The following is a 21,243-nucleotide window of genomic DNA, read 5'->3' as shown; positions in this document are numbered from 1 at the left end:
TATTTCAGCTCTTCAATGCAGTGAATCTTTAAAAAAAAGCTCTAAACCTCTCCCAAAGTCATTCCCCTACTCTGTTTTTATTTCCCTGCTCAGTCACACCATTGCTTTGCTCTTTGTGTCACTCAGTGGCAGCAGTAGGCCGTTCGCTCGGCCCTAAAAAATAAGACAATTGATGAGTCGCAGGAGATGGAGCTGGAGGGGAAGGAGATGAGAAGGGGGTTCATTTAGCTGAGTGATTTTGAAGTGGTGAAGAGCAGGACGGCATTTTTTTCTTACAGTGTTTGTTTGTTTGTGAAACAGGCATAGGTCTTTAAAAAGCAATGTCGGAGTCAAGCGTCAAGTGGTGAACAGCAGAAAAGGAGGTCTGTGGTTATAAGGTGAAGTTGGAGTTTTAATAGCTGATAATGATCAGGTGGCTGTTTTCCCTGAGGACTGCTTATAATGAAGACCTGCAGCCACCAGCGCTGGCATCATCTTTCCTGTGGAAACAATCCCGGGAACAAAGTTATTTCATTTATAAAGCTCGAGAAAATCCAGGATGTTTGCATGGTCAAAAGTGTGGATATTAAAGAAAATAAATAATTTCTGTTTCATAAATTTGACAAAGTTAAAAATGATTTGCAAAAACTATTTGAAGTAGTATACCCAAACCACCAAAAACAAAACCGGGCTGTCATTAAAATGTGTCTTCTTTTTTTACTTACAATGCTGTTTTTGTTTCTGTCACTCTTATTATTTAATGTTAACTGAACCTCTCTTTATTGCTTTATAATGACAAATATTAGAACAAATATTCAACATAAAGTCTAAATTGTTCCTAAGCAATTATCTCAACCTATCAACAAAAATCATGAACATTAAGATTTACAGAAAATATTCAAATCAGTTTAGTTGTTATCTAAATTGCATTGTTCTTGTTAGTATACTACTGATGGGCAAGTAAAATATATTTTAAGTGAAATATAAGGATTCAGCTGTCTAACGTTCTTGTTCATTTCATGTATTATTACTGAAGTATTTGCATCTATATATTTAATTTATTACTTAAATTAAGTTTCATTTGTTAGCATTTCCATTTATTTTAGATTATTGCATTTTATTCTCTATGTATGCATGGTTTCCCCTTTTTGTCCGTATTGTCTTTTTACTTGTTTGTTTAAAACTTAGTTATGGCGATCCCTTTTATAAACCCACAGAGGTTGTTTTTTTTCTAAACAGCATTTTTTGTTATTTTCTTGGGCACCAATATGTGAGCAAATTTGTTTGTTAAAAATAGAGTTGTGTCATTATTTGTGACAATTTTAAATTTTCTGATTTTCTTTATCATTCAACAAATAAGTCTTTATAGACTTATAGAAGAGAATAGAATAGAATAGAATTATCTCTAATATTGTTAAACATTTGCTATCATTGTGTGCAATTTATGCACAAGAGTATCTAGATTTCTTTGCACAGATCCATTAAGTGAATCTTTGTGAAGTCCTGCTGTATTCTGTCTGTCTGCCTCTGATAGCATTAATGTGTTTACCTGAAGGCCCTTAAGGTGGAAAATCAGAGGAATTTGATGCGTTGAAGAAACGGTTTTAACCAACATGTGGAAATGAATTTTTTACGCTCTCTTAAAACAAAAGAAGGCAAACACACTGTTAGTTCGCATCCCTTATGTCAGGAGAAAAGAGTTCAAACCTGTATGTTGGGTGGCTGAGGGGACTCTAAGAGCAACAGTTTTCATAATAAACATGTGGGACACAGATGGATAATTTAAAATGTCACCAGTTAATCGGGTAACTCTAGAAATGTTTTTCCTTTCTGTTCACATCACAACTCTCTGGAAATAAGATCTATGTACACAGGATCCAGCTCTAAAACACCAGCCAGCAGTAAAACATAATCCTGCTGTAGATTGCCAAACCTCAGCCTGATTTGTCCAGTTCTCCATTCTTGCTGTATCCGGTGGTGGGAACAAGTCTGATGGTGGGAGGTGGACATGTTTGCCTGGGAAAAAGCTCTGACTCATGGAAATTACAACAAGCAACTCAGAGGCAAAACCAGACTGGGAAAAAGAGTTTGATTTCTGCAAGACAGAAGACATGTGACTGATTGGTTGAGGTAAATGAGGTGAATGTCTTTAAGCAAGTTGCCCCTCAACCTCAAACCTGCTTTAACAAATCAGCAAGCTTCTATGATAATTCTGGCCAGAGGTTTCACCGCTTTTCTTATCATGAATTGTTGAGTTCATTTAAACTAGCTGTTTCACAGACCCAGCTTTGGGCATAGTGCTCAAGTTTTCAATAGGGACGTGTTTTTGGGAAAGCCCTTTCAAAGGCTTGATTAAATCCAGTTGTGTCCGAGTTTCAACCATCTGACTTAAAACGTCAACCTCGGATGAAAGGAAGGTTGTTCGGATGTTCAGGAACAATCCAGGAATGTTATGATTTGTGGGATGGTCTGTTTCACAATTAAGTTTTTGAATCATGCTTCTGTTTATTATTTTCCTGGTTATGCTTTAGTTTCATGTTTTTCTAGTTTCTCTTAGTTTGTATTCAAGAGTTTCCGTTCTGCTCAAGTCACGTTTTGTCCTGTCAATCAACTTTATTTGGTTCACCTGCACCTAGTTAATCTGTCTTCTTGTTTCACCTGGTCACGCTCCATAAATACACACCTGTTCAGTTATTCATTGCGGAATCATTTTCAGATCATGTTCATGTCTTGTTTGGATCCTGCCATGCCTGTCTTGCCTGCCCGTTTGTTGTTTTGTTCCTGCCTCTTTCTGTGAGTGAGTTTTTGTTGATTCAATCTTTTTTCACCTACCGTCATGCTGCCTGCTCATCTGCATTCCGGGGTCCTATGTTGCTCAAGTCCTAACAAGGAATCATCAAGACTCCCGTCTCCCATTAGAGGGAAGGTACTGGAATACCAGTGTCCCCTATCCAGACAGAATTAAATGAGGACTTTGTTGACATCTTTCTTCAGTGGAGGGTTTAAGGCCACAACAAAACTTCTCAATCAGATAAATGTTCAAATTTTGATTAGATTCCCCCAATACCTGCAAAGCCATTGAGAGAAGGAGTTGCTGGTTGGCTTTGTATCATTGTCTTGCTGCATAACCGGTTGCACTCGAGCGCAAGCTCAAACATTTTTCATCAGGATTTTATGGAAGCTGTCCAGGTCCAGAAGCAGAAGCAGAAAAGCAGCTGCAGACCATCACACTACCACCACCATGTTTGACTTTCGCTATGATGCAAGATGTTACAGATCACTCACCTTCCAAAAAGTTTCACTTTTGTCTCGTCCATCCACAGAATATCTAAAAGCTCTATGAATCATCAAGATGTTACTAACAAGTGGGGCAAATTATTATTTTTAACTTGACAAATAAAATCAACAAGCAAGAAATCTGTAAGGAGGTGAGTACCTTTTCACAGCACAGCAATCCATGCTGCAATTTAAATAAAAAGTAATAATAAAAAGACATTCAAATAAATTCAAACTTGTCCAGTCAGGTCTTGTTTTGTTTAAATAATTTAAATGTTTGTTGTGTTATATATATATCTTGAAAAGGGTCTAAATAAATGATTAAAAGTCCCAAATTAATAACATTAATTCTAATGTTGAACATAAAGTGCATCACATTGATCTTTTCAAATAAGATAATTCAGTGTATTCCTTTAAATTTCTTTGAGTAACTCAATCTGCTGTGACTAGGCAACAGCAGGAACAACACCTAAAGGTGTTGATTCAGAAAAACCTCTGGACCTCTGATCAAATTTACTCTCAGCATCTTAAAGGCTGTGAAGGTATGAAGGTTCTGTAATCTGATCTGAAATCTGTACAAAAAAAGGTTTGAGTTGGATGTTTTTCAGTCTATCAGGTTGTGTTTGACCTGTGGAGCTTTCAGCATTTTAGCTAGCCTGTTGTTAATCTGCTTAACTGAGCTTTAGAGAGATGGAGTTTCTCCCTGTGCTCCACACACACACACACAAACACACACACACGCGCGTACACACACACACACACACACACACACACACACACACACTGTCACTGTAGTCCATCCTGTCTGTTTTCATTTCCGCCCTCTCACCTTCCAGACCCTGTTACAGTCTTTTCCCCATCTGTCTCTGCTCCATCACTGTTCCCTCACTCAGAAAAAGCTCGCTTTGGTACTTCGTGTTCACATAATACTGCCTGGTTTATGCGTTTAATTTAACCAAATTGTGGGAAAACAGCAGAAAAGACAGCAAGTCCAAACCTATAAAATGTGTTTTCAACAGTATCTTCTTTGTTCAGCTAACACAGAACCACTAAATCATGAAAATTATGTGTTTACACCAACGATTCAGTCTGGTTGCACTGCTGGCTAGTGTCTCTACATGGTTTGCCTCTTCCAAGAGCAATATGCCAGCAAGGTTATGTAAGTTTTCACCACTTTACCAATAAGTATTTGAGATGTCCTCTGTTAAAAGTCAATCTAGTCACCCACTGACGCGTGTTACGGAAAATAATGCCTGGAACAGCTATTAGATGTGGTTACAAGCTGTATGGAGGAACAGAGTCAAGTCCAAACAGCAGGCTTAATTGGCCTTCAAGGTTTAACCAAGATCCAAGGTTTGGATCTTAGTTAAATTGTCATAAAAAAGACTTAATAATTAAAGCTTTTGTTTTTGTTGCATTAAATTATGTCACAGCTAATAAGTTACGGTTCTGGTTAGTATGGTTTTGACTGGAACAATGCCAACATAAGAACAGGCTGAGAAATCAGGCCACTAGTTACTACTATTTTGTTGTGACCCACAGCCACGGATTTCAACATTAGAAGTCCGGTACAAACTTTTCTGGAACTTTCAAAATAAATTGCATGAACCTACTTCCGGCACAGCCAGGAAATGGGGTAACTGCGGACTTCCTGTGACGTCACTGTCCAAATAAAAGCACCGCTCTTGCTACATCCTGCCTCTTCCACACCGGTGATCATCGGGACAGGGGAGGCACAGCGCGCTAATGTGTCTTTGCTGGCAAACAAACATAACTCTTCAACTGGATCCGAGAGTCTCATACGATCATCGATCATATGCACTAAGTTAAGTACAGTAAGAATGAATTACTGTCTGTGTAGCCGGTATTCATTCATGAAAGGGGGTAATAATGAAGGTACAAGCCTGGCTTGACTTTCTCTCTCTGAGGCCTGCAGAAGCAAACTATGTTCCAGAGAAGGCCCCAGCAGACACTGTCTCTACAAAGCCAAGTGAAGCGGTTTTTCCCAGTCTGAAAGGACGATAACAGTAGCCGCATCACCGTGGTAATGTGCAGTGTGGTCAGTGCGGTGCCTGTGTACAGTAGGCCTAATCCAGATCTTCCCGCCTCTTTTCTTTCTTTGCTATTTTCTGTAAACCTTAGCATTTCAACCACTAAATAAATACCATGGGTGATCATCAAAGGCAGTTTCACTCCATTCAACTGGTAAAATATATTATTGTTATGCAGAGTGACGGCATGGCACTTAAATATTGATATCCAACCTAATATTGCTTTCAAGCAACACTATGGTTTCGATATTGCAAACATCAATATCACGATGATGATTGTGACTAGATATATTGTGCAGCTTTACCAATAGAATAAATTATATAATGACTGTACCTATTCAGACTGAAATGTCTAATGCTACATACCCTAAAAGATGTAGTAATTTCCCAGCTGCTGTTTTTAAACCCCTCAGTTGCTTTGCAGGGACTTTAAAACAAGCCTGTTAGTCTAGGGCTCGTTTTATTTAACACCACCAACTGTGTTTTATATAAATATTTTATTTGATGCAGTAAAATCCTGCTTTCATTTTTCTATTGATATAATGTACCAGAAATAGAAAACAAACAGCATTAAAAAAGGTTATAAAAATAACGGAATATACATGAACGTTTTACCAGAGGAAGAGCAAATCATGGAGTACAAAACCTCATCCCAGTCACTGTTTCTAACCAGACAACGATCTTCAATCACTCAGGTGAATGAGCAGAGCATGGAAAAATTTGTTCTTAGATGTTCAAGATTGATGATTTCAAACATCCAAACGTTCCTTCTTCACTGAGAAATGTTCATTTTGTTTGAGGTACTTCTCTGGGTTTGGAGGGTTTTGATGATTTACTTTTTATAGCAAACTCTTAAGTGTACACTTCAGGTTCAAATGAGTCATGTATTCTCCATCACGTGTCCTTTCATAGCAGGTGGTGAAGAGGTTATAGGTGGCCTCTCTTTTCTCGTCCACTGCATCATCGGTCTGTCTCTGTCTTCACCTGATACCTGATCAAAGAAAAGACTTTCTGAATATGAGAATTGATTAAATCAACTCTTATTTACTCAGTATAAGCTAACAAACAAATATTCTTGGGAAGTGTTGTCATTGAAGCTGATGAAAAAGTAGAACTATTAGGTCAGTCTATGCCAGATGTAGTCCATTATCCTGAAATTCAAATAAATGAGTTTATTTTCTTAATTGTTGACCTAATGATCCTAAAGTCATGCAGAGTCTCTTTATTTATTTCTTTGTTTGTTTATCTAGATGCATGCAACAGGATCACACCATGTATTTCTTTCCTATCAGAACATGCCAGGGTGGTTTGCAGAAAGATAAAGAAGCTGGTGTAAAGGAAGCCGTAATGCTGATGCAAAAAAAAAAAAATCGTTCAGTATGTAAGGTGGATAATGTGTTCAGGGTATTTTTGTTTTAGCAACAAGTAAATTTCAGACGATTGTTGACTGGAAAGCAGAAAGGCCTGCAGGAAGAACAGTTCTTCAGACATTCTATTAGTTGGTGTTAGTTTCACAGATACATACTTGCTGGAAAAGTTATCAACTGGAAGAATGAAAACACATGCAGGTAAGGCTGTATGTTCACCATTATCTCTGTCCTGGTTTAGGCTGATGTGCCGTTTGTTGCTGCACATGCACTCTAAGTGGTCCTCCAGCGTCACCTCCACCTCCCTCAGTTTCGGCCGCCGCCGTACATACTCAACCTTCGCCACCTGAAACAAAAAGAGATGACAGAGACTCAGAAGAAATCTTCTTTGAAACCAAAAAGCACAACATCAGCTTAGTGAAGGTTTTAATAAAAATGTCTTTAGTTAAACATGAGATAAAATTGTCAAGCTAACTACCTGTACTCGCACTGACAGAACGTCTAAAACATTGAAGCATGTAATATTTATTTGTCCTCAGTAAGTGGGCCTAAAAGAGATATTTTTAGTCATTCAGTACACCATAAACGTAGATAAACTCCTACATTTATAGTGAAATTCTGCAATTTTGAGGAAACATCCTTTTGCAAATGTGGTACCCGTGGCACCAACAAAAAGAAAACATTACATGTGCTGCAGGAAAAACTAGACTGCATCAGTTAAAGCTATGAGCAGTAACTAGCAGGTACATTTTTTATTTACATGTTAAACTAAAACAAAGTAGCTTAAGGCATTTCCTCAACTCGAAAAGCTTCCTTAAGTAATTTAACACATACGGCACAGTGTAAACAGATGGGCGTGCCTCCTCTTGTTTGGATGAATGAATTGGATTCACAAGGACAAGAGGCTTGGTTTCAGTGTCAACACACACACAGATGCCACACTTAATGTCTCAGCTCAGCTGCTGAAACAGTGGCTCTTCAACATGTGTACACAGTAATCTAGTCATAAATCAGTTACATAAGGTATGCATGCTTCACGCTCATTTCTCCAAATTGCTTGAGCTTTAGGTCTGATTCCAAAAGCATCTCCCTTTCAAGTCTGAACAAATTCACAAACAGCCAAGCTGAGGCTTGGAGAAGGGACCAAAAGGTTCAGCTGAGGTAAAAAGCTGTGCAAGAGTAAGACGCTGTTGAAAGGTAAACCCTAGTATTCTGCAGAGGATGGCCTTAGAAACAAAAACAAGTTGCAAACTGCAGGAATCTAAGGCAAAGTTGGAAAACTGAAATGGAAAACTTTATTTCTCTCATTTATTATAAAGCATAGACTACAAAATAACTTGTTTTATCATTTGAGCCTGAGCTGCAGCCTGGAGTAGATCCATTATTACACTGTATGTGGATTTGCTTAACAGTTAAAACATTCATTTTGCATGTTGTATAGAACATAAAACCTGTGGGGTCACGTAAAAACAGCTTGAGCAAAGTTACCCTAATTAACTTGTCTACATACTCAGCAGAGTCTACTGCCAGTGAAGGCTTTTGACATGAGCAATATGGCTCTCTACCCAGAGCAGCATAGGCTGGGGAGTGTGACAATGCCATAAATAAATAAATAACTCAAATTTGTGCCTGAACTAGTTTTTGCATTGTTTATTTTCATAATGGCATTTGTTGTTTTTTTTTTTTTTTGAGTCATAGAGAAACTGGAATGAAAGTAATATTATTGTATGATAGAGAATCTGTGAAAGGAGCTAAATATTAGAGTGATGGGAAGAAGGCCTTCCAACCTCAAAAACTTGAAGCTCATCACCAAGGATAAATTTACATACAAAGAAGCACTATATTACAGTAATACCAATAACTTTTTTTCATTGATTACTGAGAAGGGTATAAAGTAGTATTGTATTTAAAATGGTAGTGAGTTGAGCCTGGGTCAGCAGAAGGAGGGCCCCGCCCAGGGCACCACTGCCTACTGCAGCAGCAGAAAGGACTATGATGTGGTTTATTTGCTCTTTTATCACTAATTGTTTTTTGAAAGACATACATGGTGCCAAACATTAAATCAAGAGTGGGAATCAAAACTTTCACATCTAAAAAAATTGTCTTTGTTAGGAAGAGAAAAAAATGTAATTGCTGTTTGAAGTTTACAGTGGCAGTGCTTGCATAATATTAAAGTACTGTAGTTTATCCTCAGTAGCATAGTTTATGTCTGTCTGGAGTGAGACAGTTTCTGTATTTCTGTATGGATGCCAGCTAAAATGTTTCTAAATGTCATACTGACTTTATAATCCAGTAAACAAATAAGGAAAAACGTTTTTATGGTTTAAGAAAAAATATTCTGTGTTACAAGTTTGAGTGGCTGCTGGAGATGTAGGCACCAGATCACCCCTCCACCCCCACCTCCACACTGGTACCCTGCAAGTATAAGCTAAAAAAGACAATGGAAGTCTGAAAGAGGGTAAAATTCGCTCAATTAAGTTTTAATGGCCACCTTGGTGTCAGTAGGTGCTCTTTTAGAGTAACATGCAGATAAGAAATACTGCTCTCAGCAGGGCAGACCTCATGATGATCCAAGGTGATTGGAGTGTCTGTATTCTCTATCCAGACTCTGCAGGAACAGAGCTCTGAACATTGTCAGGCACTCCTCACACCCTCTCCATGAACTTTATGAAGTGATGCTATCAGGCAAATAGTGAAAAAACAAAAACAAAATCTGCACAGCTTTCAACCTCCAGCTGTTAAAATACAGAAATGCTGTTAAAGATTGTGCATTCTACATGATTGCATTTGTTTCAAGTTCAACCTATTTTGTGTTTTTATCTCTTTAATACATTTTCACTCTAATCAGTTGAAGATTCAAAGAGAAAACACCATTGAATTTTACCTGCTATTAGGTATACAATTAAATAAGAATTAATTGATTAGATTGAGGATCTAATACAGTTTAATATTGAAATAAAATCTGCACTGCATGAAAAAAAATAGGTCTAAGCTCAAGATATTGTCATAAAATCATCAGAGATACTGAGCCTTGAACTTGAGTTACATACACATATATATATAAAACATTTATTGTAACAACACCAGTTGCATTTTTCTCCTGTGCAGTTTTTCTTCCATTGTGGACAACCTGAGTACAATTTCCCCTACGGCTGTATATGAGAGGGGGTGCATTTGTGACCGTTTACCCTCTGAATGCTGAATCTCAGCACATGTGAGTGACTTTATTTTTGATTTCCTTTGTGAGCAGACAAAGACAGAGTCCTTTCATCTGAGATTGGGTTTCTAAGGCACAGAAAATTCTCCTTCTCTTCGTTGTCTCTCTCAATCTTTGGCAACTCTCAAACTCTCAAAACCTGCCTTCCAGCCTATTTTTTTCATCAAATGTTTCAAAAATATTTCAAAAAGTCTCCATAAATCAACTTTTATCAGTCAGTTGGTAAAGATCAAAAACATCCATTTAATGTCCATGAATGTTCAAACCTTGTTCTCCTACTCTTCGTGTGAGCAGTAAACACACATTCTTTACTGGGTTATCTCTCGTTCAACGCCTTTGACTGGTAACCTGCTCTAAAGGCTACCATTTCATAAACAAACTCATTGGCAGAGCCTTAAGTATCAGTAGACACACTCATAATCACACACACACACACACACACACACACACACAGTGGATCAGCTGGTGACGGTTATTACTTTTGGCAGATTTGGAGTGTTTACCTCTGGTGAAAGAGGGCCACCATGTGTTTCTATCCTTGTGTGTGTGTGTGTGTGTTTGGGTGTGTGTGTGAATGTGTAAGTCTTGAGTTGGTGCCGCTAATGGACAAATGCCAGAATCCTTTTTTACACGTCAGTAGAGAATTTATCAGTGTTTGCAAAAAATATTAAAGTATTCTCTGCTGGTTACTGTTTGATAATGGCCGTCTTTTCTATAGTAAAGATGTCATATGAAAGCCACCTTATATTAGTGGAATATAGTATTTGGATGTAAAATTTATGTGTAAAGAAAACAGTCTTAAATTACTTTGATTTATCGATTTTGAGGATTTAAGCCTTGTTTACATGACGATGATCCATATAAATTAGATTTTTTTCTTTCTGCTTTCTGCTCTCGGTGGAGGAGGACGCTTTTTCTCTGTCTCCCACCCCCTCCCATATCTGCCCTGCTTCAGCTCTGTGTCTTGTCTTTGGAGCCTCTTCTTGCATATCTTCCAAATTCTTAGTTATGGATTTGGTCAGCTGGTCTCTCAATGCAATTGATCAAATTTTCTCGACGAGAAGACGGGGTGAAGGAGAGCCCAACTTGTCCGGACTGGACGTTTTTCTCTGGATACACAATGGACTCCTGGCAGAAGTGGAGGATTGTGTGTTTGTCGATAATGTCAGTTGAGGATGTGGAAGATATGTATATAATTGGATGTTTGATATCAGGATTTCTGCTTTTTGGAGTCAGCGGTTACCTGGCATATCGAGAAATTCGGAGAATGTCAGCAGCTGTTCTGGCAATTGTGAGGCTGCCTGGCATGTGTGATGGGATCTTCAGAGCGATCAACACTCAGACTGAGATGTTACGTGAGCTGAATCACAGACTGGATGTGATCCTTACACAGGATCGCAGGCAGGTTGCGGTTCCTGGACTCAGGGGTGAAATGGGATAAATCTTGGAGAAAGTTGTTCACTCGGATCTGGCGAAAGACCAGGAATTTGGCTGTTTGGATTCGCCTTTGAGAAGCACCAGCGAGACTCTCAAGGCTGATGGAAAATTAAGAGTCAGCCTAACCCAAATAATTGTTGTTTTTCTGAATCTGGGTCCCCTGCACGGCCTTGATGGCTGGCTATCTTCAACTTCTCCTGGAAGTTATGTAAACATGACGCTCTGCTCCCTCTGCCCCCTCCCTTCCCGGAGGACATCTGTGGACCTGCTCAGAACTTTGTGGCCGGTTGATGAACAGTCCAACATACCATCAAGGACAATGGCCTTTGTGACAGTGCTTCATGGACTTACTTGCACACACACACATGCTCAAGATAAACATATGCACCCCTCACACCACCTTTACCGTTCCCGGCATGATGTTGTTTTGTAAACTTGTTGCTTCTTTGTTCTGAGGTTTTTTGCAATCTCAAACTGTATCCTGCTAAGGATAAAGTGTGAAATATGATTTTCTTCCCTCTACTTTCCTAATGTGGCCTCTTTTCTCATCTGCCTGTGAGTGGGCAGCAAAGCCTCGGTGACCCGTCCCCCCCCTTGTCTTGTGTCATGATGTATGTTTGGATGGGTTGTACTGGAATTCTAATTTTCCCTCGGGGATCAATAAAGTATCTTTGAATTGAATTGAATTGAATTGAATTCAGTTTCTGTTAACACATCTCCATGACAACCTTTTAATTACAATCTCGCACCACATGAAATCGGTGTAATTACCTCATTATGCCACTAGTAAGACGCATGTTCTTTTAAACTTACCATGTGTAAACACTTCCTGCTTAGAAATTGGGGTAGAAAAAAGGCACTTTGTTGGGAAATCATGGTTGGATTCAAAAGAGTCAGCAGCATAAGTAAGTACTGTGCAATCCACCATTGTTATTGTTGATACCTTCTGTGTGTATTAAACTGGTTGGCAGCCATTGTGTTTTGGAAATGCACATTAATTTCTACTGATTTCTGTCATACTGTGCATTGCATTTTTCCCGTGTACATGACAACGGAGACCGGGACGGTTTCAAACCATTACACTCTGGAACTCGTTTTCAAATTGTGCCATTTTCAGAGAAAACTTGCAGTGCTGTTGTATAAACAAACATTGGAAAAGCAACAAAACTTTTCCATTTTAACATTGTCGTGTAAACAGGGCCTTAGTGTTGTCATCTTTAATGCTAACAAAAACTGGTAAAAAATATCCACATTATAAAGCTGCTCATAATTACAATTTAAAGCAATACTGTAATTTGTAATTTGAATTTAAATAAACTGGAGTGCTGAGTGAAACATTTAAAAGGATGATGAAATCGATTTTATAAAGAGCAGGAATTTTGGGAGGTAATTTAGCCTTGGTTCCTACCTTATCTTATAAGTATGAATAATTGTATTTCCGTCATTTTTAAACATCTGGTATCCAAAACAGCTGAATCAAACCTGCATTTACATGATAACAAAGATACTGAGAAGGGATTTTTCTTTCTACCTTGACGGTACGGTAGTGTTTGCGGGCCGCCTGGCACCTCATGTTGTTTGTGTTGCAGCAGCCTGTGCAGCGTTTCACTTCCACGCAGGGAGGCCAGATGATGAAGTTGGCTGAAGCGGGGTCCACCTGACTCCTGGGGATTTCATAAATTGTTGTGCGCACTTTACACAGGGCCGGCACAGCTTCTTCCACAACTGCAGCGGAAAATACTTTTTATTCATTTGTAGTTGAAGCGCCATTTTGCACATTCTTCCTAAATTAGCCATATAATCAACTGAAAATTGATTTAAAATCAAATAATTATGCACATTAAACCAGCTGAGTGGGTCTCACCAGTGCTTCTTTTTTGTCTTGTGTGTGAATGTGCTTTCTTGTGAGCTAGTAAGATGTGAGAAAAGTCCTTGTGGTAGCTGTGTTTGGTCTCCTCAATCACCTCATTCTCTGGACGAAGACAAAATAGGACACATTGTAGTGTTAGGAGCACAGATCTTCTGAAACTCATCTTACTATCCTAATGACCTTTGAGAAACTTACTTTTTCTCAGCATACACCAGTCTACATGTATTTCAAATTAATTCTTTAATGACCGTAAAAAAAAAAAAAGTGTACATTCACATTAACTGTACGGGCCTTATAAGTTTCAAAGAAAATCACCAAAGAAGAAATTTGTTTAAATCACCAGCATGGATCGTGTCATTTTATCGGTACAACCTAAAAGAAGCTTAAGAAATTATCAGGTTCCTCCTGGTCGGAGCTTGAGTTCAGGTGTTCATACGTATTAGCAGGAGTTTTCTCCATGGGAATTTTATCTGAGAAAAACAACCGTTCTCTGAGTGTACAAAGAAAATTTTTAATTAGGTTTAAAAACCAGCCCGCTGCTTGTGCAGCTCTTTCGGGTCACCCAGAGGTCGTCAGCTGAGGAAATATTTTTCTGACTCAGTGTTTCAAACATGAAGCAAAGCAAACTTCTCTTCTTTTCTAACCCAGGTGACTAGTTGTCCTTATAGTTTATGAGAACTGATTCACTTCATTGTAAGGCTAAATACTGAGTCTGTACTGACCATCAGAAACATTACACCAGACAGTTATTATTCTGAAGTCGGTTTACCTCTGAAACCATCGGACCGGACAATAAACAATGAGTTCAAGGCTTTAGGCTACAGTTTGAAACTTCTGTGGCAGTGACTAAATAAAACTGTCCTGTAACACATTTAGGATCCGTTTAGCCTGCGTCATCTGTGTGATTGGAATATACTGTTATGAATTTGATTTGTTTGTTTTTGTATAATTGTAAAAGAAAAATAGCAGTTTTTCTTCTAAAGTGTTTTGAAATCTCAGTTTGTTGTGAACTGGCGCTACATATATAAGCTGAACTGAAACTGGTTTGTATTATTCTAGGAACAGTAATTACTGAAAACTTTATCTTTGATTGAAGTTAAAAATCAAATTATTATGGCCACTGATTACGGTCCCCTTACTCATTATAGTAATGAGACGGTTCAGCTGCTCTGAACTGCTTCAAGTCTAATTTATTTGACAAATTCCGGCTTATGCAAGGACAATACCTCTTATCTGCTGTTGCAGCCCATGCTGGTGTCCTCCAGGCTTCTGCTTTAGTTTTAATATTTTTTTCCATACACATGCAACCTCTGGGAGTAATATAATCAGGAAAGGCACAATTATTTCAATTTTTTTTTTTTTTGATGATGGTATCTAGTTGTTGCTAATCCATGCGAGATTAATCATCTACTGGAGCTACAGACCTGTTTTTTTCATGTCAGGTGAAACCAAAGTCCTTGTTCTAAATTCAAAGAAACTCAGAAAGTCGCAGTTTGGTTCTGATGGTTTTTTTTTTTGAGGTTATCCCATTGACCTCCAGTAAATAAAAAGGTTTAGAGCTGTCTTCAGCCCCTGTCATTTTCTCAAGATTTGATTGCAGAAAAGTGAATTAATGCTTTCTTCCCACATTGACTAGATTACTGCAATACCATGTTAGCTTTGTGCTAAAACATTTCATTACAATTCGTTTACAGTAAATCCAAAATGCCACAACCAGAGTGCTGACAGGTACGCCCACGAGAGCTCACATTTTTTCTTCTTTTTACCGGCTGTTTGTTAATCTAAGAATTAAATTCAACGTTCGACTAATTACTTATAAATGTCCTACCAGCCTAACCCTATTTTACATAAAACAGCTCATTATGCAATATAACTGCCCCAGAAGACTTCCTTTGCAGCATGCAGGTCTTCTAGTCGAACCCAGGTTTCTCAGGTACAAAACGGGATACAGGCTTCAATGCACTGGAATCAGCTCCCTTTCTGGGTCTGGAATGCTCATTTCTTCTGTGTTTTTAAATGTAAGATAAAACATTTTTGCCAGTATTGACAGTAATAATGGATTGTGTTTTTTAACTTTATTTTGTGATGCTTTTGCTTTTTGTGTCCTACTTTGTTAGGCCAAAAAATGCCATTTTGCTGCATTAAAACCTTTTCATTTTTTTAATTATATCTCTAAAGCTGTTGAGGCAATACAAGGTCTACATCTAAGTCTCTAGTGGGAATCCTATAGGTGATATGAGAATCAAAGGTGTTCCTTTGTTGTAAAGATATATTTAATTAGGGCAGCAAAGAGATGATTAGAAAAGGCCACAGAATCATTAATCCATAGCACCTTGGAAATTTTTTTTCAAGTGCTGAAATAACTGTCATCTGCATACATTTGTGTAGACGTCTGGAAAATCATGAATTAAAAGTGTAAACATTTAACCTCTGCTAATACCTTTACTGCCCTAAAGGGCAGTACATGTAAGAAGCTATGATTCCTTTAACACAATCACATCTGTTTGACAAATATAGTTAACACAAAGAACATCATGTGCAGAAAAATCATGCTCTACAAATTTAAAAAGTAATATTTTACACATAAAGAACATCCTCAAAGTTGTTTTAAAACTTTGTACCTTAAAGTTTGTACCTTTGATCACATTGTGGTTGATTGTAACGTCTTTCTGTGACAGTGCATTTTTTGTGCGCATATTCACTCATGCATGCCTGCCACAATGTGACACAATGTGCTGGCTGACACAACAAAGTCCACCTCGGACCATCTCTCTCTCTCCATCTGCAAGGCTCTCCTCTTGTGGCCTGACATGCAGGAATTTCAGCATGAATTATACATAGCAACACAGCAGCCTTGCAGCGAACCCTCCTCTCAAACTAATAATGGGCAGCATGACAACAGTATAATGAAGTGAGCCACTTGACCCCCACTGAGCCTGGGGAGCTGTCACACTCTAAATTTGCATCTCAATGATGCCAGGATTAATGGTGGCACCGGTCTTCACCAAAAGACAGAAAAAAGATTGGGCTACGTCTCACAAAAAAATCGAAACGATCTGAGATGCACAAAGTTTGAAAGTGCTGCAGTGGTCAGTTTTATTTTACAGTTTTCTCTCACCTCACTCATTTAATCAACTGCGATTTTCTGCTTCACTCCTTGAACATAAAATAGCTCTTCTTAGTGTTTGCACTTACAGGTCAAACCTTTAGCTAACAAGCTGGAAAGATACCAAGGATGTCACAATTGATTTAAGAAAGGATGGCTTTGCCTGCAACATCTGGAGATGCATCCCAGTAATGGTGGGATGACCCAGTATTATCTTACTTTCCATAAACCACATGCAAATGGTATTTCAGAGTCTTTCGAGGAGCAGAGGTTAAAGCAGGGCATTGAACATCACATCCAGGCTACCAGTGGCTAATATTTTATAATAAGCAAACCCACTTTGGATTCAGCAAAAAATACTAAAAGAGGTTTTTAACCCCACCTTTTGACAGACAACAATCAAACATGCTTACTGTATATCTAGTACCATTTTTTTAATTATCTGTCAGGAGAATTTCTTTTATTCTGGGTCTGGGCGGCGTATTTTACCAAGGTAAACCAAGATACAGTTTCAGAAACACTAAAAAGTTGAGTCATAATGTTCCTACAGTTTCAAAGTCCTTTCAATAATATAGAAAGGTTTTCTCAGGCTGCAACAAACATTGACAATGTCCCCTCCCCCAACCACTGCTGTGCACTGCCGGTCAGCTGGCTAGGGCAACTACACTTTTCTATCATAACTCAACCATCTAATATTAGCATGTCATCCTCCCAGTGTTAATCTATAAAGAGTAAAGGACAAAACAGTGTACATTCTATGTTTTTGCTTAACTGTGATTATCAAAATTTGAAATAATAAGTAGATTTTATAGATAACATTATTGGCCTACATATGTGGTATGAGTCTTTGTTTTGAATTATGTAAATTTTGTTAATTAAAGGTGTAATCAAGAAGTCCAAGTCTGGAGCCTTGTGGGACCCCTATTGGACAGCCAAAGAAGAAGGATTTGATCCCACAACACAAAACACTGTTATACAAATGCCATGCCTATTTCATAAGCGAAAGTGCTATCAGTAAAAACTATGTTCCTTTTTATATGCTATTAACTCAGGTGTTCGAAGTTTAAAATTTGAAAACAAAAACAGGGGGAAATGTTTATTATATTGAATGCCTGCTATCCTTGCCAACACAACTAACCCTGCTTTTAAAACTGTGAACGGTTTTGCCTTAGGTTGTTTTCATGACCTCCTGTCTCCTCCAGCTCTCTGAGACCCTAAAAATATTTTTTCTCTCATTGTTCCTAATTTGAGACTGAGAAACAAAGCCTTCACCATCATTGCTCCAAGGCATTTTAAATTAAAGTAAAAAGCCTGATCAGAATTCACTGAACTTGTTCCACGCGATGAAATATGGAATGATGGAGGATGGTAAATTTCCCCTGTATTACAATGTTAATGTCAGTTGGTTGTGTTAAGGACTTTAATTAAGAGAACGAATTTGTCCCCTTAAGCTAATTTCACCTTTTCACCTACTGTGTATACAAGGCAGGCTACTGCTAGCTATGATAAACAACTTGAACACCATAAAGTCCATAAACACAGGAAATATTTTATGCAGTGTTATATAATCAACATAGATTTTGGTATTCAAATTAAGTGCTTGCTAATGAAAGTCTAATTAGATTAAGTTGTTGCCATATTTTTTTAAGCAACAAATTTTAATGCAGAATTGCACAAAAAAACAAAAATTATAAAAAACTGCAAACTGTGCAAACTGAAGGTGTGAATTTTCTCATTTTTACCGATCCCTGGACCAGCAGTATGAATGTGCCCTAATAACTTCAGGTCACACTTAGCAGTTACTTAACAGTTCCTTTTACCTGATAAGTAGCATAAGCCAGCGCTGGCCATGTTCAAAATTCACATTTTGAGCGAGCAATTTGTTATAAAGTTAATATAGAAAGGTTAAGAAGCTATATATATATATACTTTCTTTAGATTTTCTTACATGCATTTTAACGCCATTTTTTGTTTTAGCTATACTAATTTAATAATCAACTTTAGATTATTGGTTTTTATAGTGTTATTGAATTTTGCTATCCAGTTCATTTTAAATGTAGAACTTAACTTTAAAACAATTTTTTTTTTTCCTTTCAGTAGTGGTTATTGCATGAATGACATCATGGGCCAACTCCTCATTGACTGCATGGGTAAAAAAGCATGAGAAAACCTGTTCATGGCAAAACAGACAGACAAATTAGTTATTTTTTATATGGTGCTTGTACCCCCATCGTTTGAATGCCACTCTGGGATACTGCCCATATGGCACATATTACATATACAAGTGAGTTTGATCCAACATGAAAAATCTTCATGTTGGATCAAACTCACAGCATCCCTGTTGTGTTAATAAATTAACATGTGACTGGTCAATACTAGACAGAGGACTAGCTTAGTCCAAAAACATAAATAAATAAATAAATAAATTGATTTGAAAAACCAATTTAAAACAAAATTTGTTAGTTAAAAAACAAAAAAATATATACATAGTTTGTTCACAAAAGTATTAAAAGTAGATACTTCACTGAATTAAGTATCTACTATAGTACCCAGATTATTCAGTTTATAAGGAGCACTTGTGATTTGGAGGAAGAAGAGGTACTATATTAAAGTGCTTTACCTACGGAGTCTAATTCTAGCAGCCGCTGGAGGTCGCTGATGCTGCGGATCTCGCTGCGAGAGAGCCGCTCCAGGAGCTCCCGAGGGAGAGGAGACTCCTGTGAAAAAAACATTTTGTCACATTAACTTAGATTAAAATATGCAAGTGCAAACTTGTGCAAAGTATTAACCATGCAAACTCCATGCATCCTAAAAAGCCTTGAAGCAGATTCTGTTGTGCTCTTACGCATAGTGGTAAATGTGCGTAATTACGCAGCTTGGATTTAATTTGTGATAAACAACACAGGCCTTACACAGCTGTAAAATAGAACTATGAGGATTTACGGTGACTGAAATCAAAATGTAATTTGGTAAAACATTTATGCCAAGGCTCACCTCGGCAGCGGTGCGTAGTAGGCAAAAATAGCCGACCAGGAGGTGGTAAACCGCGGCTTTCATCTCTTCTCAGACCCGCTGCATGAGCTGGATGAGGCGAAACTCCACTGCAGGAGCCGGGCTGTCGCTCCCTGATCTTCACAGCTTTGAACCATCCCTCGGAAGAATTTGCTTCCCCCCCTCCCCAAACTTCAGTTAAGGCGAATCAAACTGAATAGTCAAGGAATGTTTAAGATCGATTAATAAAAACTCAAATAAAACTGAGGTACGGTAGATTTCCAGCGGTTCTTCCGCAAATAACTTTCAACATATTTTTACACATATCCAGAAATCCAGTTTTGTTCACAATCTGATCCGGTCAAAATTCACACACTTGTTCCACCTGCAGCGTTTGATCCTCTCAGCATTTTGAAGGCAAGAGTCGCACAAAATTTGTAAAACTCTTGAAGGTAAATCAACTCAAACTTAGCAGCGAAAATTAAACCAGGAAAACGGGTCAGAAAATCCAGGGTGCAGCCCTGAGGAGTTGGCATCGAGCTCCCAGCGTGGCTGTGATCTGTGATCTTAGGGGTGAATGAACATGGTTATATGCTTCAGTCACAGCATATAACGCTGCGCGTCCTCGAGGCACTTAGTCGTGAGCGCGCTTTGCGTAACGAGTCGCGGTAGCAGCGTAAAAAAACAGCAATCCTCCAAGTTTTCGGCTACTTCAGCTGCGCCTTTTAATCAAGTTTGGAGAGGCTTGGTGAGGTATTGGTTAACTGGTTTCCATGCATGGGTAAGAGTGGAAAAGAAAATAGAGTTTAGAAAAAAAATGTATTTCCAGACTTTATGTCTAAAAGTTTAACCTATTTATCAATCCATTCATCCTCTACCCTCCTTCCTTCCTTCCTTCCTTCCTTCAACTCTGTACTCATCCATCCATCCATGGTCCTTTCTTCCATCCTTTCATATTTGCAGGCACTTAAATCAGATACTAACCACTAGAAATATAAATGAATGTATGTTTTTGTATGAATATGTATGATTATCAATAATATCAAAATTCATAACTGTTTATGTTTATGATTCATATTTGAATAGGAAATAATGTAAATGTAACTGTTTCGATTGATGATTCATTTGGTCATACAGCTGAACATGTCATTGGTTTTCTTTTAGCTTTTGCTGATACTTTCTTAACGTTGGATGTTTTATAATGTGTAGAAAATGTTTGTGTCTGTTGTATTTTAGAATCAAGACCTTTTCTTAAGCTGCTCTCATCTTGGCCTTTTGAAAATGAGATTTTAAAATTTAGTGGGTCTTTCCAGTTCAAATAATGTACGACTGTTGACATTTGAGCCCCGAAAAGACTAAATGAAAATTTAAAATAATCAAAATGGAGGAACCCTGTATTGTACAGTTGTGATGGGAAATGGGACAAAACATCATAAGTTGGCTGCAGCTGATCAAACAAAACTAAGGGATTGGTACAATAAAAGTATAGACATGAATGTCTTTACCTTGAAGCTGATTCTAACCTGTTAGCTTTATACAAGTTTCCTTTAGAGCCAATATCACACATTTAGAAACTGGTTTGCATGTTTGAAAAACTACAAATGCACACATTAAGAGAGTGAGGGAGAGAAAGCAGGAGTGTGTGTGACTATGCCAGATGTTTACTTGCTGTGAAAAAAAGCTCATTAATGATTGTTCAGACTGTGACAACACTGACTGGGGAAAAAAAACTGCTCTCATTTCTTGCTCCAATGATCCATCAAACAGCAAAGGTTGCAGAGACTTTTAGTAAAGCATCAAAAGGTTTACAAATTAGTAACATAAAAGTAAAAGTAACATCATCAAAAAAAAACTGCAGTTTTTGTTTTTTTATTTGATTCTCCTTATCTACTTCTCAAGCAGAAGACCCATAATTATGTCACAGGTAAAGCAGAACTCATCCTGCAACC

At 37.9% G+C, this 21,243-nt stretch overlaps 1 protein-coding gene across 1 annotated transcript; it reads right to left on the bottom strand.

Annotated features, from left to right (window-relative positions):
- Positions 1-5,784: 5,784 nt before the first annotated feature.
- LOC124867911 (platelet-derived growth factor subunit A-like) lies at positions 5,785-19,879 on the bottom strand. The gene is made up of 6 exons (XM_047364601.1): positions 19,298-19,879; positions 18,924-19,020; positions 13,192-13,299; positions 12,859-13,052; positions 6,893-7,019; positions 5,785-6,297 (listed from the first exon to the last, which is right to left on the bottom strand). The coding sequence occupies exons 1-6, from the start codon at positions 19,358-19,360 to the stop codon at positions 6,287-6,289; spliced, it is 600 nt and encodes a 199-aa protein (XP_047220557.1). The 5' UTR covers positions 19,361-19,879; the 3' UTR covers positions 5,785-6,286.
- Positions 19,880-21,243: the final 1,364 nt, after the last annotated feature.

Source organism: Girardinichthys multiradiatus, chromosome 5 (genome assembly GCF_021462225.1).
Source record: "Girardinichthys multiradiatus isolate DD_20200921_A chromosome 5, DD_fGirMul_XY1, whole genome shotgun sequence".
In the NCBI taxonomy this organism is placed as follows: domain Eukaryota; kingdom Metazoa; phylum Chordata; class Actinopteri; order Cyprinodontiformes; family Goodeidae; genus Girardinichthys; species Girardinichthys multiradiatus.
This window is presented reverse-complemented; position numbering and strand designations above follow the sequence as displayed.